Below are 18,417 nucleotides of genomic sequence, written 5' to 3' on the forward strand. Positions count from 1 at the left end.
TTGCCGCCTCATGTTTCTTCACAACTTCTTTTCCTACCTATTTTTGTGTCATCAGCAAATTTAGCAAACATGCCTTCTGTCCCTTCAAAGTAATTCATATAAATTGTAAAAAGTTGAGGTCCCAGCACTGATCCCTGTGGCATACCACGCATTGCATTTTGCCAACCAGAAAATGGCCCATTTCCTGTTAGCAAGTCAATTTTCTATCCATGTCAATATGTGACCCCCTACACCATGAGCTTTGATTTTCTGCAATAACCTTTGATGTGGCATCTTATCAAATGCCTTCTGGAAATCTAAGTACATTACATCCGCCTGTTCCCCTTTATCCACAGCACGTTACTTCTTCAAAGCAGTACATTAAATTAGTTAAACATGATTTCCCTCTCACAAAACCATGTTGATTCTGCCTGATTACCTTGAATTTATCTAAGTGCACTGCTATAGCTTCTTTAATAACAGCTAACATTTTCCCTATGACAGATGTTAAGCTAACGGACCTGTAATTTCCTGCTTTCTATCTCTCTCCTTTTTTGAATAAAGGAGTTACATTCACTATTTTCCAATCTTATGGAACCTTCCCCAATCTAGGGAATTTTGGAAAATTAAAACCAAAGCACCAACTATCTTGCTAGCCATTTCTTTTAAGACCGTAGGATGAACATCAGGACCTGGGAGTTTGTCAGCCCGCAGCTCCAACAATTTGCTCAGAACCACTTCCCTGGTTATTCGTCGTTTGGTAATATAGAACTTGAGTATTGATGAAAAAAAAGAGAGATGCTTTTTCTGAAACTTTTTGTCTTGCACTCCATCAGGACAAGTGGCAAGAAAATACCAACGTATTTTGACATTTTTTGTTGTTGAAGCTTTTGTCAAAAAAGCTTCGACAAAAAAAAAAATCCCTTTTCAGCAATCCTCCCTGGTGATTGTAAGTTTCTTGAATTCCTCCCTCCCTTCTATTTCCTGAATTACAGCTATTTCTGGGATGTTACTTGCATCCTCTGTAGTAAAGACTGATGCAAAATATCTGTTTAAGTCATCTGCCATCTCCTTATTTTCCATTATTAATTCCCCAGACCCACTTTCTATGAACTAATGCTTACTTTAACTCTTTTAAAAATATCTATAAAAACTCTTACTATCTATCTTTAAATTTCTAGCTAGCTTTCAAGTTTGATACTAACTTTTTTCAGTTAACCACGAATGGTGGGTCCTTCCCTTGGAATTTTTCTCTCTCGTTGGAATGCATCTATTCTGTCATATTCCGAAATATCTCTTTAAAGGTCTGCCACTGCATCTTTATTGAACTTTCCCTTAACCTAATTTGCTAGTTTTCTTTAGCTAGTTGTGCTTTCCTACCCTCATAATTGCCCTTATTTATTTTTAATACTAGTCTTGGACCCATTCTCCTCTCCCTCAAACTGAATGTAAAATTCAATCATATTATGATTGCTGCTACGTAGGGATGCCTTCACTATGAGGCCATTAATTAATCCTATCTTGTTGCATAATATCAAGTCTAGTATAGCCTGCCCTCTGGTTGTATTCTAAGGAACTATCCTGAAAACATTCTACCAGTTCCTCATCTAGGCTACTTTTGCCCATTGGGTTTTCCAATCTATATGTAGATAAAAATCCCCCATGATTATCGCCATACCTTTCTGACAAGCTCCCATTATTTCATCCTTTAAACTTCATCCAACTGTGTGGGTACTGTTGGGGACCTATACACCACTCCCACAAGTGACTTCTTGCCTTTATCATTTCACATCTCTACCAAAACCACTTCTACATCCTGGTTTCTTGAACTTAGGTCATCCCTCTCTATTGTACTAATATCATTAATTAACAGAGCCACCGTCCATCTTTTCCTAGCTTCCTGTCCTTCTTAAATGTCATGTATCCTTCAATATTCAGGTCCCAATCTATGTCACCTTGCAGCCATGTCCCTGTAATGGCTATCAGATCATACTTATTTATTTTTATTTGTGCTTTCAGTTCAGCTGTTTTGTTTCGAATGCCACATGCATTCAGCTACAGAGCCTTTAGTTTTGCTCTTCTATTATTTTTGTAATCTCTAGCCTATCCGCTGACTTACTGTTAGATTGGTGCTCTCTACTCCTTCATGCAATGGTCCATTTATCATTTCCCACATCAATATCTTTCTCTCTTGCCCCATCTCTACTCTTTGATTTACCTCATCTTCCCAAATTTGATCCCTTGCCCCCACTATTTAGTTTAAAATCCTCTCTACTTTTCTAGTTATGTGGCTCACCAAAACACTGGTCCCAGCATGGTTCAGGTGTAGACCGTCCCAACGGTACAGCCCCACTTTGCCCAGTACTGGTGCCAATGTCCCATGAACTGGAACTCACTTCTCCCACACTAGTCTTTGAGCTATGCATTCATTTCTCTAATCTAATTGCCCCATGACAATTTTTTTTAAAAATTCATTTTTACGGAATATGGGCATCACTGGCTAGGCCAGCATTAATTGCCCTTTAGAAGATGAAGGTGAGCTGTCTTCTTGAATCACTGCAGTCCATGTGGTCTAGGTACATTCACAGTGCTGATAGGGAGGGAGTGCCAGGATTTAGACCCAGCAACATTGAAGGAACATCGATATATTTCCAAGTCAGGATGGCATGTGGCTTGGATGGGAACTCTCTGGTGGTGTTCCCATGCATCTGCTGCCCCTGTCCTTGTAGGTGGTAGAGGTCATGGGTTTGAAAGGCACTGTCGAAGGAGCTTTGGTGAATTGCTGCAGTGCATCTTGTAAATGGTACACACTGCTGCCACAATGCATCGGTGGTGGAGAGAATGAATGTTGAAGGTAGTGGATGGGGTACCAATCATGTGGTCTGCTTGCACTAGATGGTGTCAAGCTTCTTGAGCGTTGTTGGAGCTGCACTCATCCAGGCAAGTGGAGAGTATTCCGTCCTGACTTGTGCCTTGTAGATAGTGGACAGACTTTGGGGAGTCAGCAGGTAAGTTACTTGTCGCAGAGTTCCCAGCCTCCGACCTGCTCTTGTAGCCACAGTATTTAGATGGCTGGTTCAGTTCAGTTTCTGGTCAATGGTAACCCCCCCCAGGGCATTGTTATTGTGTAATTCAACAAATGAAATGCTGTTGAATGTCGAGGGAAGATGGTTAAAATCTCTCTTGTTGGAGATGGTCATTGTCTGGCACTTGGGTGATGTAAATGATACTTGCCACTCATCAGCCCAAGCCCGAATACTGTCCAGGCTGCATATGGACATGGACTGCTTCAGTATCTGAGGGGATGTAAATGGTGAACATTGTGCTATCAGTGAATATCCCTACTTCTGACCTTGTGATAGAGGGAAGATCATTGATGAAGCAGCTGAAGATGGTTGATCCTGGGCACTACCCTGAGGAACTTCTGCAGTGATGTCCCAGGACTGAAGTGATTGCCTCCAACAATCACAAACGTGTTCCTTTGTGCTAGGTATGACTCCAACCAGTGGAGAGTTCCACCCGAACCATCCCCACGCCCCCGCCGATTCCCAGTGACTAGAGTTTTGTTAGGGTTCCTTAATGCTACACGTGGTCAACGCTGTCATGAAGTCAAGGACAGTCAACTCTCATCTCACCAATTCAGCTCAATTGACCATGTTTGGATGAAGGCTTTAATAAGGTCTGTACCCGAGTGGCCCTATGGAACCCAAACTGAGTGTCAGTGAGCTGATTATTGCTGAGTAAGCGTCACTTGATAGCGCTGTCAATGACACCTTCCATCACTACGCTGATGACAGAGTAGGCTAATGGGGTGGTAACTGGTCAGGTTGGATTTGTGCTGCTTTTTATGGACAGGACATACCTGAGCAATTTTGATGCCAGTGTTGTAACTGTACTAGAACAGCCTGATTAGGAGCGCAGCTAGTTCTTGAGCACAAGTCTTCAGTACTATTGCCGAAATATTGTCAGGGCCCATACCCTTTTGAGTATCCAATGCCTTCGGCCATTTCTTGATATCATGTGGAGTGAATCGAATTCGCTGAAGACCGGTACTTATGATGCTGCTGTCCTCAGGAGGAGGCGGAGATGGATCATCCACTCGGCATTTCTGGCTGAAGATGATTGCAAATGCTTCAGTCTTCTCTTTTGCACTGATGTGTTGGGCTTCCGTGTTATTGAAGACGGGGATATTTGTGAAGCATCCTCCTCCAGCTAGTTGTTTAATTGTCCACCACTCACAACAGGATGTGGCAGGACTGCAGATCTGATCCGTTGGATGTGGGTTCACTTGGTTCTGTCTATCGCATGCTGCTTCCACTGTTTGACACGTAAGTAGTACCTTTACCAGGGTGACGCCTCATTTTTAGATATGCCTGGTGCTGCACTCAACATGCCCTCCTGCACTCTTCATTGAGCCAGGGTTGATCCCTTGGCTTGGTGGTAATGGTGGATATGTCAAGCTATGAGGTTACATATTGTGCTCGAATACAATACACGACACCTCATGGATGCCCAATTTTGAGTTGCTAGATCTGTTAGAAGTGCCACACGTGATGGAGGACGTGCTCAATGTGAAGATGGGACTCCACTTAGTCTTACCGATACAGTCATGGACAGATGTGGCTGTGACAGGGATATTGGTGTGGACATGTACAAGTAGGTTTTTTCCCCCCTCTTGTTGGTTCCCTCACCACCTACTGCAGACCCAGTCTGGCAGCTATGTCCTTTAGGTCTCGGGCCAGCTTGGTCAGTAATGGTGCTACTGAGCCACTCTTGGTGATGTACATTGAAGTCCTCTATCCAGAGTACGTTCTGTGCCCTTGCCACCCTCAGTGCTTCTTCCAAGTGGTGGTCAACATGGAGGAATACTGATTCATCAGCTGGGGACGTTAGGTGTTAATTAGTAGAAGATTTCCTTGCCCATGTTTCACGTGATGCCATGAGACTTCACAGGGTCCAGAGTTAATGTTGAGGACTCTCAGAGCAGCTCCCTCCCGACTGCATACCACTAATTATATTTTCAAAAACTCCAATAGATTTATCAAAAATGATTTCCCTTTCATAAACATGTCGACTCTGCAAATTATATCATGATTTTCTAAGGGCCATATTACCATGTCCCAAAAACAGATTCTAGCATTTTGTCTACTACCCATGTTAGAATAACTGGCTTATGGTTCCCTGTTTTCTCCTCTTCCTCCTTGTTTAAACAGCAGGATTATGTTTGCTATCTTCCAATCTCTTTGAATTCTTCTAAAATCTAAGAAATTCTGGGAAATTAAAACTAATGTACCCACTATCTCTGAAGCTACCTCTTTTAAAACCTTAGGATACAGGTGGTTAGGTCCAGGGGATTTGTCATCACTTAATCCCAGCAATTTCTCCAGAACATTTTCTTTACTCACATTGATTTCTTTAAGTTCCTCATTTATGCTATACCTTGGTTCCCCATTATTTCTGGAATGTTTTCTGTGTATCTGTCTTCACGGTGGGAGACAAAGTATTTGTTTAATGTGTCTGCCATTTCCTTATTCTGCATAATGTCACATATCCTTGCACTAAACTCTTTCAACTTACATGTACAGACCGTTTTTATGTCTTAGTCTACTCTCATTTTCTTTTCCTTTGGTTTTTTTTGGTCGTCCTTCACTGAATTCTAAAATCCTTCCAACCTTCAGGCTTATTACACTCTTTAGCAACATTATGTCTCCTTCTTTGGTCTAACACTATCTTTCACTCCTTGTTAGTTGTAGTTGGACTACCTTTTGTGTGGTTTTTGTACCTTTAAATGAATTATGCAGATTATGTATTAATTTTTTAAACGCCAGTATTTGCTTGTCTACTGTCACATCCTTTAGTGTCGCTTCCCAGTTTACTTTAGCCAACTTGCCCCTCAAATCTATAAAATATATCATATTTGGTCACTCTTCTCTAGACGCCCCTTTATACAAGGTTATTAATTAATCCTCTCATTGTATGATACTAGGTCCAAAATAACCTATTCTCTTGTTGGTTCCTCAACATATCCTGATCTAGAAAACTACCTTGTATACGTTACATGAACTTGACCTCCAAACCATTACTGCAAATTTGGCACAGTCTATATGAATATTAAATTACCCCATGATTACTTTATTACCTCCATTACATGCATCTTTAATTTCCTAATTTATACTCTGCCCTACACTTCTAGGGGGCTTATAAACAACTCCCATCAATGTTTTCTGCCCCATGCTTTTTCTTAGTTTAAGCTGATTCTATTTCTTGATTTTCTGAACAAATATCCTTTCTCTCTGTCTTTATCCCATTCTTTATCATCAGGGCTACCATTCCTCCTTTTCCATTTTGCCTATCGCAATGTAAAGGATAAGTAACCTGGAATATTTAGTTTCCCAACCATGGTCACTTTGCACAATGCTTCCATAACTACTAATAGATCCAACCTATTAATTTCTATCAGTGCTATTAATGAACCTAATTTGTTGTGAAGCTTACCTTCTTGCATTCAGATATAGTGCCTTTAGTTTTGACTTATCTAATTGCCCCTCCTTAGCGACTAATGCCCTATGATCTTTATTACTTTCACTGTCCCTTACTAACCCATTCTGCTTATTTTCCTCCCAACAGCTGCTGTGCTCTAGTGCACTGACATTCCCTTTGCTACAATTGAACGTACTCTTTCCTGAACCTTTTCCTGGTCTCACCTTGCTTTATCAGCTTAAAGGCCTGAATACTGTCCTAGTTATTCAATTCACCCAGGGCACTAGGTCCAACCCAGGTTAAGAGATACCTGGCCCAAAGCAACAATTCCCCTTTTCACCAATACTAGTTCCAGTGGCCGTGAAGCAAAATCCCTGCCTCCCACCAAGAGTATTTATAAAAATAAAAAAGCTGCTACAATGGGAAATATTCCGTAGCTATCAAGACTTGGTAAATCTATGATCCAACGAACTTCACACAGACCGAAGTTGAGCACCGTGTTTAAAATTAAAACACTTCTGGAGGGTAATCTTGGTTCTATTCTGTGTATTCATTTCAGATACTATGACAACAATAACTTACATCTACATAGAGGGTTAAAGTTAGAAAAACATCAAAGTGCGTCATAGAAGCGTAATCAGAAAAAATAGACACCAACACAAAAAAAGATATCAAGAGCAGCTACCAAAAAGACTGATTTTATGTTAAGTCTCAAAAAGGAGGGGGAGGCGGAGAGGCTGAAGAGGAAAGGAAATTCCAGAGGATGAGGAGAGGAGGGGATGAACAAAAGATCAGGAGAATGGAGGGTGTGTGGGGTGATTATAGAAGTGGAGAAGGTTACAGGACTATAGCAGGTTACAGCGATGGGGAAGGACGAGACCATGAAAGGATGAAAATTTTGAATTGTAAGTGTTGGTAACCAACATAAGTCAGCAAGGATGAGGTTTACAGAGGCTGAAGAATGGGGGGTTGGCCAGCGAGTGTTATGGAATGGTTGAGCCTCAAGGTGACAAAAGCATAAATGAGACTTTGGTGATGGATGGGCTAAGGCAGGAGTGGAGGCAGGCATGTTATGGAGGTATTGATTGGAGAAGACTCAGACTTTCCAGTTACTTTCAAATACACCACTAACATACTTTGTCTTTAAAAAAAACTACTTACTCAAATTCTGTAGCATAGTATCGCAGAAACCCCACAAGCAGGTCTCCCAGGTTTGAGCTATTTAATGAGAGGTATGGACTAATGTTACTTCCTCTTCGGTGCACAAACTGCAGCTGCATAGTGGGCTCAAAGCACTCCTAAAAACATTCAAATGATTTTTTTTTTTAAATATGTGAGATACATTTCCAAATCATTAAATACATTTCCACAAAGAGAAAAGGACAAACTACAAGAATGCAAGATTCACGCACATAAGAGATTCTTTGATGACGTTAACACCAAATATTAAAGGTGGTAGTGTTTCCTTACGTGCATCCTATTAGACATTTCCTAGACATTGTTTTCTTTTGCACGATCAGGAGTTATCCTCATTTTTTGCCTCAGTGATCAGAAAATGAAACCCAAATGCTTTTTGTTCTTCTACTGAAGAAAACAGGAACATATAGCATTCTACCCAATTTTTCTCTTTGCATTTCTAAGGAAAGTTCATAATGCTTCTTTCTGGTCAGAGTAAACTAGTTCTGTTATGCCCTTCAAGCTTTGGGTTCAATTCAGAAATTTAGAGTTGGGTAAATTATGTCCTATGGCATTGCTTACAGACAGACCTGGAGCATGATGCTGACACTTAACTGCTGAAATGCTGGTCCCTTCAAGCCTATTACTTGGGTATTTCCCATGAGGAAATGATCTAAATAGACACCTCCCGAGGTCAGGTAGAAGCAAGTACTAGTGTAGTCATAAATCTTTCTAGAGCATCAGCTGTTGCTCAGACCAGGTCATTGCAAGATCCACAGACCACCAGGGAAAAGACTGGCTTTCTTTCTTTATATCTTTAAAAAAAAAAAGTGCTCCATTATAATTTGTTGGTCTTTCATATGAATTATGGTGGGACGTGTCTCAAACTACATATATCCTCTTTAACTACAAATATTAATAGAGGGTCATGACAATTTTAAACAGAATTGCTACTCTGCATTTAGAAGCCATATGCTCAGTTTTGGTTATACCATTCAGCTCCAAGTCTGATTGCAGCTTTGGTCCAAACAAGATGACCAGACCTGAATTCCAATGGTGAAAGTGACTGCTTTGGAGATTATATCAGTAATGTGTACATGGACACCCAAGTTTCTTTGCTTCCCCTCATTTCATAGTCTCTCTGATAAAGTATACTGATTTGTATCTTTTGGATCTTAATTATCTCATTTCCCCATGCTGAACTCCCATCTACCACTTTTACCCACTTAATAGCCACTTAACTTCCTGCTCCCATCTACACAACTTGGTGCCAACTGAAAACCAGCAATTCCCGCTCACAAAATTCCAAAGGGGATCAATTCATTGATTAAGAAATAAGTGCAAAAAGGACCAAGTTTTCAGGGAACTGTGGCTTGGATTGGCAGGGATAGGGGGTTAGATGTGCCTCCAAGCCAGAGTTGGGATATCCCATCTTAAAAGGACCTATATGAACTTTAACAAAACAGCTCCTATTTATTGAATATATTAAACCTTTACCAATAAAAATATTTCCTTTAGGCCTAAGTAACAATGAATGATATTGCATCCATTAACCATTTCCTTAACAAGCAAATTTTATTCTTGTTGCTGGGGTAGTGCAAAATCCTAGTTGATTCAATGTAATTTGGACCATCTCACCGTAGCCCATTTCACATTGGAGCATGATTAACTTACAATACATTTGTCATCTAAATCATTCATGTAAAAAGAGTTTCAAAACTTTCAAAGGAAAACATAGCTGATATTGACTGTAAGTTTGGATTCTAACAAAAGGTCTGCTAGCTACAACCATGTCTCATAAGTTAGCCATTTGCACTATACAAAGCTAGATTGAAATTATGATAAACTTATTTTGATTTAAAATTTTACTTTTTGGATCAAAAATTGTGTTTAAAACCTTTTACTGTTAACATCATTTCAGTTGTAGAGCTAAGTGTGTTACTTACTGGGTGCTCTTTCTGAAGAGATGGAATGACAGGTTCAGGTAGAGCTTAAAAACAAACAAAAGATTACATATGAATGTAAGAAATAGGAATAGAAATAGGAGGCCATTTGGCCCCTCAAGCCTTCTCTGCCATTCAATAGGATCATAGCTGATATGATTGTGACCTCAACTCCACTTTCCTGCCTGCCTTCCATAAACCTCGACTCACTTGTCAATCAAAAATCTAACTTAGCTTTGAACATATTCAATGACCCAGCTTCCTTTGCTTGCTGGGGAAGAGACTTCCAAACAATTCCCTCAGGGAAGAAATTCCTCATCTCCATCTTAAATAGGAAATCCCTCAGTTTTAAAACTGTGCCCCCCCAGTTCTAGATTGCCCCATGAGAGGAAACATCCTTTCAGCATCTATCCTGTCAAGCCCCTTCAGAATATATTCTTTTAAACTACAATGAGTATTGGTCCAACCTGCTCAACCTTTCCTCATAAGACAAAACACTCATCCCAGGAATCAGCCTAGCGAACCATCTCTTAACTGCTTTCAATCCAAGTATGTCCCTCCTCAAGTAAGGTGACTAAAACTGTACACCGTACTCTAGGTGTGGTCTCACCATTGTCCTGTACAGTTGCAGCAAGGCTTCCCTACTTTTATACATGTTGACATTGCGTGATTCATGTACAAGGACAACCAGACCCCTCTGTACCGAAGCATTCTGTAGTGTCTCTCCATTTATATAATATTCTGCTTTTCTATTCTTCCTGTCGAAGCGGATAACTTTACATTTTCGCAAATTATACGCCATCTGCCAAATTTTTGCCCAATCATTTAACCTATCTATATCCCTTTGTAGACTCTTTGTATCCTTTCCACAACTGGTTTTCCTATCTATCTTCTTACCAGAAAAATTGGTTACAATCTGGTCCCTTCATCCAAGGCATTGATATAGACTGTAAACAGTTTAGGCCCCAGCACTGATCCTTGAGGAGTGCCACTAGTTACAATTTGTCATCCTGAAAATAACCCATTTATCCTTAATCTGTTTCCTCTTAGTTAACCAGTCCTCTATCCAAGCAAATATGTCACTTCCAACACTACAAGCTCTTACCTTGTGTATTAACCTTTTATGTGGCACTTTATCAAATGCCTTTTGGAAATCTAAATACACTAGATTTACTGTTTCCCCTTTATCCATCATGCTTGTTACAACCTCAAAGAATTCTAATAAATTTGTCAAACACTATTTCCCTTTCACTAAACCATGTTGACTCTGCCTAATAGCATTATGATTTCCTAAATGTCCTGCTACTACCTCTTTAATAATGGATTCTAGCATTTTCCCCATGGCAGGCGTTAGGCTAACTGGCCATGAGTTTCCTGCTTTGTCTCCCTACTTTCTTGAATAGAGGTGTGACATTTGCGGTTTTCCAAATTGCTAGGACCTTTCCAGTGTCTGGGAAATTTTGTAAGATTTCATCCAATGCATCCATGATCTCTGCACCCATTTCTTTTAAGACCCTAGGATGCAGGCCATCAGGCCCATGGGACTAGTCACTAAAACGTGAAACCAGATTACAACCAAACAAAACTATTTCCTTACAGCAATGTATAAAATTAATGTAAATTTATTTCTAAAGTATGTTACAGGAAATAAAAAGCCTAATAATATAAAGTAAATAGAAGCAATTTTCTAGAAACATCAATACAGTTCAATTGGAATATTAATAGTTCACTGCAAATGACTTATCCCTGGTATAAATTAACAGAAATAGATCCACACACATTTGAGCACATGCTGTTTTATAACAAGAGGTGTTATAGTATATGATTAATAATGTAATATCAGAGCCATTAATTCATGGGCTGGATTAAGTCAAATTCTGTCTTTATTACATGGTAGTTTGGGATTTTCACTGCTGTTTTAGGAATTACATTCTGTCACTCAGTCATATCATTGTAAATACTGTAAATATCTATATTTTCTAACTGCAGATCTTCATTACCTGCTCAAAGCAAGCCGGAAGTTTCATGAAAAGTAGTATTGTTGCCCATTCCTAACTGTACTTGAACTAAGTGGCTTGCTAGGCCATTTCAGAGGGCAGTTGAAAGTTAACCACATTGCTGTGGGTCTGGAATCATATTGTAGGCCAAACCAGGTAAGGGTGACAGATTTCTCTCTCTAAAGAACATTAGTAAACCAGATGGGTTTTAACGATAGTTTCATGGTCACCATTACTGAGACTAGCTTTCAATCCCAGGTTTAATTAAATGAATTTAAATTCCACAACTGCCATGATGGGATTTGAACCAATGACCGCAGAGTATTTGCCAAGGCCTCTGGATTACTAGTCCAATGTCATTACCACTACACCACCATCTCCACATGTTAGAAACATGACAGAACAAGAGTTACCAGATTTGGACATAATTAACATGGAAAATGCAACCCAGACTGATGTTGACTTCTTTCATGTAGCCCCCATCCTCTAAATACTCCCCCACGACACATATCCATAAAACATTTTCCTCACTGCCAGTCAATTACGTGAATATCGCCTTTTTTTTTTATATAAGTTTTCTGCTTGGTGGAAATTAATAGACATATAATAATGGGCTCGGGGTGCACAATTTTCTGATATGCGCCCCTTTGTGCACTATTAGTAGACTTGCAAACAACATATAATCTCTAATAAATTTCCATAAATCAAAAATAATTCATAGAACAAAGTTTCCAGCTAGTCATGTTAAAAATACCTGTTAAAACTCAGGATAGATTTTCTAACCAAAAGTGAGTAACTTGAAAAAATATTTCTAAAAAGTTTTAGATTTTAACCAGCAACAAGAAATCACAAACAGCTGTGGTTATTTACAATGCTGCTTCAGCTGGTTATGTTCATGCATCATTGCTCGTTATTTTGACGTGTTAAGCAGAAAAACACAATTATAGCATTTGACATAAATTCATCACACCAAAACCATAAAATTTTAATCTCAAGCTTCTTTCCAAGCCTTTTGGGGAAAAAACAAAAACCGCTAATCCTCACAGAATAAAAGATTATACCCTTTAACTCTTGACGCAGGCTACATAGCTAGAAATTCTGCAAACTGCACATATTCACGATAAACAAATGTGATTGAAATCTCTCAAATGCTATACAGTAATATCCAGTTGAAGTCCAAACTTCAAACAAATATTTTACTTATCAAAATACATAAAATACAAGTCAATGCATTAATTTAACCATTATTATAAAGTACAGAGTTTATATTTTGACCATTAAAAATTACTGAAAAGGGTGCAAATGAAAAAAATTTAGATATAGATTGAAATCTGCCGAACACCATTATGTACTTGGACTCCCAAATTTCTTTGCTCCACTACAGTTCTGCTGGATGATACCATATTTGTCTACATTAACCTCTATCTGCCACAGTTTATCCTACTCACGAAATTTATGTCTTGCAACTTCCTGCTCCCATCTGCACTGCTTAATGTAATTTGCAAACTGGGATAAGAATGTAAGAACAAGGAGGAGTAGACCACGCAACCCATCAAGCCTGCTCCACCATTCAATATGAACAAGGATGATCTTTGGTTTCAACGTCATTTTCCCACCCAGCCCCAATTCCTCTTGATTCCCTGAGACACCAAATAACCGTTTATCTCAGCCTTAAAATATATTCAATAATGGAGCATCCACAAGTCTGAGGTAGAAAATTCCAAAGAATCACAACTCTTTGAGGATATTTTTCACCTTAGTCCTAAACGATCAACCCTTTATCCTGCGACTGTGCCCACCCCCATGTTCCACATTCCCCAGCCAGAAGAAACCACCTCCCTGTCAAATACCTTCAGAAACTTGTATGCTTCAATGAGGTCACTTCTCATTCTTCTAAACTCCATTAAATATAGGCTGAATTTACTCTATCTCAACCCCATCCTATCCAATCTTTCCTCATAGCTCAGACCCTCCAGCCCAGGCAGCATTCTGGTGAATCTCCTCTGCACCCTCTCCAGTGCAATTACATCCTTCGTATGTGGTAATCAGAACTGCATACAGTACTCCAGCTGGGGTCTAACCAGCGTTTTATACAGTTCCAGCATAACCTCCCTGCTCTTGTCTTCGATGCCTCAGCTAATAAAGGCAAGTATCCAATATGCCTTCTTAACTACCTGCTCTGCTACCTTCAGGGATCTGTGGATATGCACACCAAGGTCTCCCTGATCTTCAGTATTTTCCAGGGTCCTATCATTCATAGTGTAATCCCTTGCCTTATTAGCCATCCCCAAGTGCATTACCTCACCCTTTTCCAGGTTGAATTCCATTTGCCACTGTTCTGCCCACCTGACCAGTCCATTGATATCCTCTTGCAGTTTACGGCTATCCTTCTCACCCTACCAATTTTCGCGTCATCTGCGAACTTCTTGGTCATACCGCCTACATTGAAGTCCAAATCATTTATGTACATCACAAACGGCAAGGGCCCCAGCACCAAGCCCTGCGGAACTCCACTGGAAACAGACTTCCAGTCACAGAAACATCCCTCTACCATCACCCTCTGCTTTCTGCCTCTCGGCGAATTTTGGATCCAACATGCTACTTCGCCTTGGATCCCATGGGCTCTTACTTTCTTGACCAGTCTGCCATGAGGGTCCTTATCAAAAGTCTTGCTCAAGTCCATGTAGACCACATCAAATGCATTACCCTCATAAATCGAAGTACAGTACATCTACAGGCTCCCCTTTCTACATGGCACAAGTTACGCCTTCAAAGAACTCCAGTAAATTGGTTAAACATGATTTCCCTTTCAAAAAATCATGCTGACTCTTCCCAATTACCTCAAGTTTCTTTTAATGATATTATCCTCAACTTCCCTAGCAAACCATGGATGGATCCTAAGATGGATGCTAGTTTTTGTCTTTTTAATGAAATTTATTTTTGTTGAACATTTGAGTTGTTTCTTTAAATGTTTCCCACTGTTCATTTATCATCATACCTTTTAGTTTATTTATCCAATCAACCTTAGCCAGCTCTCTCCTCATTGCTATACAATTGGCTTGAAGATTAAGATACTTGTTTGGGTTTGGAGTATGTCCCTTTCAAATTTAATATGGAATTCAATTCAGAGAATCAGTGCAGAAGGTTGTCATTTGACCAGTCTGCACCAGCTCTCTGAAAGAGCATTCTATCTAGTCCCGCTCCTCTGCCTTATCCATGTAACCCTGCACATTCTCTCTTTTCAGATAGCAATCCAATTTCCTTTTGAATACCTTGATCGAACCTGCCTCCACCACCCTCTCAAGAAGTTCGGTCCAGACTCCAACCACCCACTGAGTGAAAATTATTTCCTCACATCACTTTTACTCCTTTTGCTAACTACTTTGAATCTGTGCCCTCTAGTTCCTGATGCTCTCGAGTGGAGACATTTTCTCACTATTCATCCTGTCCATTCTCCTCAGGATCTTGAATACCTCTTATCAAGTTCCTCTCAGCCTTCTTTCCTCCAAGGAAAACAGTCCCAACCTCTCCAATCTATCCTCATAGCTGGTTTTATCATCCCTGGAATCATTCTTGTGAATCTCCTCTGTACTCTCTCCAATGTCTTCACATCCGTCCTCAAGTATGGCACCCAGAACTGGATGTGGTACTCCAGATGAGGCCTAACTAGCGTCTATAAGTTCAACATGACCTCCTTACTCTGTATTCAATGTCCCTATTAATAAAACCTAAGATACTATATGCTTTATTAACTGCTCTCATAACACATCCTGCCATCTTCAATGAATTGCATTATGATCACTATTACCCAGGATCTCCTATCACAAGATTACTAATTAACCCTGCCTCATTGCACAATTCTAGATCTAAAATAGCTTCAGGCCTAGCTGGCTCCAGAACTATGACAAAAGCATTCTACAAACTCATTCTCCAGGCCACCTCTGCCAATTTGATTGGCCCAGCCTAAATTATGATTAAAGTACCCCATAATTGCCTTTGTTACAACCTCCAATATTTTTTGCTTACAGCTCTGTTCAACGGTATAACTACTGTTGGGGGACCTATAAACCCCTCTCAACCAGCATTTTTTGATCCTTGCTTTTTAAATCTCCACCTGTACTGATTCGGCTTCCTGATCTTCCAGGAGACTTTATATTCATTCAAGGGATGTGGGTGTCTCTGGCTAGGCCAGCATTTATTGCACATCCCTAATTGCCCTTGAGAAGATGGTGGTGAGCTGCTTTCTTTAACTACAGCAGTCCATGGGATGTAGGTACACTCAGTTCTGTTAGAGAGGGGATCCCAGGATTCTGACCCAGCAATAGTGAAGAAATGGCAAGAGATTTCCAAGTCAGGATGGTGAGAGCCTTGGCGTGGAACTTCCAGGTGGCATTGTTCCCATGTGTCTGCTACTCTTGTCCTTCTAGATGGTAGTGGTCATGGGTTTGGAAGGTGCTGTCTAAGGTGCCATGGTGAGTTTCTGCAGTGCATCTTCTAGATGGTACACACTTATGTCACTATGCGTTGGTGGTGGAGGGAGTGAATGTTTGTCGATGGGGTGCCAATCAAGCGGGCTTGCTTTGTCCCGGATGGTGTCAAGCTTCTTGAGTGCTGTTGGAGTTGCACTCATCCAGGCAAATGGAGAATATTCCATCACATTCCTGACTTGTGTCTTGTAGATGGTGGACAGACTTTGGATACTCAGGTGGTGAGTTATTCACGGCGGGAGTCCTAGCCTTTGACCTGCCCTTGTATCCACAGTATTTATATGGCTACAACAGTTCAGTTTCTGGTCAGGATGTTCACAGTGGGGATTCAACGATGGTAATGCCATTAAATATCAAAAGGCGATGGTTAGATTCTCTTTTGTTGGAGATTGTCATCAACTGGCACATCTGTGGTGCGAATGTTACTTGCCACTTGCTGGCCCAAGCCTGGAAATTGTGCAGGTCTTTCTGCATTTGGACATGGGCTTCTTCAGTAGCTGAGGAGTCACGAATGATGCTGAACATGATGCTGTAGATGGTTGGGCCTAAGACACTATCCAGAGGGACACCTGCAGTGATGGCCTTAAACTAAGATGATTGACCTCCAACAACCACAATCATCTTCCTTTGTGCTAGGAACCAGCAGAGAGCTTTCCCCCAGATTCCCATTGACTCCAGTTTTGCTAGGTTCCTTGACGTTATACTCGGTCAAGTGCTGCCTTGATGTCAAGGGCAGTCAGTCTCACCTCACCTCTGGAATTTAGTTCCTTTGTCTATGTTTGAACCAAGGCTGGAATGAGGTCAGGAACTGAGTGGCCCTGGCAGAACCCAAACTGAACGTCCGTGAACAGGTTACTGCTAAGCACGTGCCACTTTAGCACATTGATGACCCCTTCCATTACTTTACTGATGATCGAGAGTCTGATGGGGCAGTAATTGGCCAGGTTCGAACTGTCCTGCTTTGAGTACACAACACATCTAGGCCGGGCAGATGCCAGTTTTGCAGCTGTACTGGAACAGCTTGGCTAGGGGTGTGGCAAGTTCTGGAGCAAAAGTCTTAAGTACTATTGCCAGAATATAGTAAGGGAACATAGCTTTGCAGTATTCATTGCCTTCAGCTGTTTCTTGATATCACATGGAGCGAATTGAGTTGGCTGAAGGCTGGCATCTGTGATGCTGGGGGCGTCTGGAAGAGTCCAAGATGGATCATCCACTGACAATATATTGAAAGGCCTAGGCCTGTAGTCAACATTTTTCTCTCTCCCATCCTTCTAAAATAAAGGAGTGGGATTAGCAATTCTCCAGTCTGACAGCACAACTCTTATCAAAATATTGCAACCAGTGCATCTACTTCTAATAGTTTGGAGTGCAAATCATCAGGTCCTGGAGATTTACATACCTTAAAATCCATAATAATTACTCCATTACTTTTATTTATACTAACACTGAATAAAATTAAATTCCTCTCCTTGATTTATGTTTACTTTCCTTCTATCACTGGTATTTAATTCTCTTCCTATTTCTAAAATGAATGCGAACTCTATCATTATACAGATTTGTTAAAGGCAAAGCAATGGTTATTGTGTGAGGGGGAGGGTTTCAGATTCCTGGGACATTGGGACTGGTTCCGGGGGAGGTGGGACCAGTACAAACTGGGCGGGTTACACCTGGGCAGGACAGGGACCGATGTCCTAGGGGGAATATTTGCTAGAGTGGTTGGGGAGGGTTTAAACTAAAATGGCAGGGGGATGGGAACCTATGCAAGGAGTCAGAGGAGGTGGAATCAAGGACAAGAACAAAAGACAGAAAGGGGAATAAGAAAAAAGTGATAGGCAGAGAAATCAAGGGCAAGAATCAAACAGGGCCTCAGTGAAAAATAGTGGGAATGGGACAAGTAATGTTAAAAAGACAAGCCTTAAGGCTTTGTGCCTTAACGTGAGGAGCATTCACAATAAAGTGGATGAATTAACCGGGCAAATAGATGTAATCGGGAATGATATAGTCGGGATTACGGAGACATGGCTGCAGGGTGACCAGGGATGGGAACTGAACATCCAGGGGTATTCAGTATTTGGGAAGGACAGACAGAAAGGAAAAGGCGGTGGAGTTGCATTGCTGGTTAAAGAGGAAATTAACACAATGGTGAGGAAAGATAATAGCTCCGATGATGTGGAATCTGTATGGGTAGAGCTGAGAAACACTAAGGGGCAAGAAATGTTAGGGGGGGTTGTACATAGACCCCCAAACTGTAGTGATGTTGGGAATGGCATTTAAACAGGAAATTAGAGACGCATGCAATAAAGGAACATCTGTAATTATGGGTGACTTTAATCTGCATATAGATTGGGCAAATCA

General features: G+C 40.7%; 1 protein-coding gene across 3 annotated transcripts in view; it reads right to left on the minus strand.

The window, feature by feature from the left end:
* tent2 (terminal nucleotidyltransferase 2) overlaps positions 1 to 18,417 on the minus strand; it is a 103,336-nt gene that overhangs the window by 35,615 nt on the left and 49,304 nt on the right. For all 3 annotated transcript variants that reach the window (XR_013579515.1, XM_078563151.1, XM_078563139.1), the window contains exons 11-12: positions 9,582 to 9,625; positions 7,621 to 7,757 (exon numbers count right to left, since the gene is read on the minus strand). Coding sequence is in view for 2 of the 3 variants with exons in the window: in XM_078563151.1 (XP_078419277.1) it covers positions 7,621 to 7,757; positions 9,582 to 9,625 (181 nt within the window). In the remaining variant the exon portion in view is untranslated. The remainder of the gene's footprint in view (positions 1 to 7,620; positions 7,758 to 9,581; positions 9,626 to 18,417) is intronic.

The sequence above is a fragment of the Cetorhinus maximus genome, chromosome 2, assembly GCF_964194155.1.
Source record: "Cetorhinus maximus chromosome 2, sCetMax3.hap1.1, whole genome shotgun sequence".
Taxonomy (NCBI): domain Eukaryota; kingdom Metazoa; phylum Chordata; class Chondrichthyes; order Lamniformes; family Cetorhinidae; genus Cetorhinus; species Cetorhinus maximus.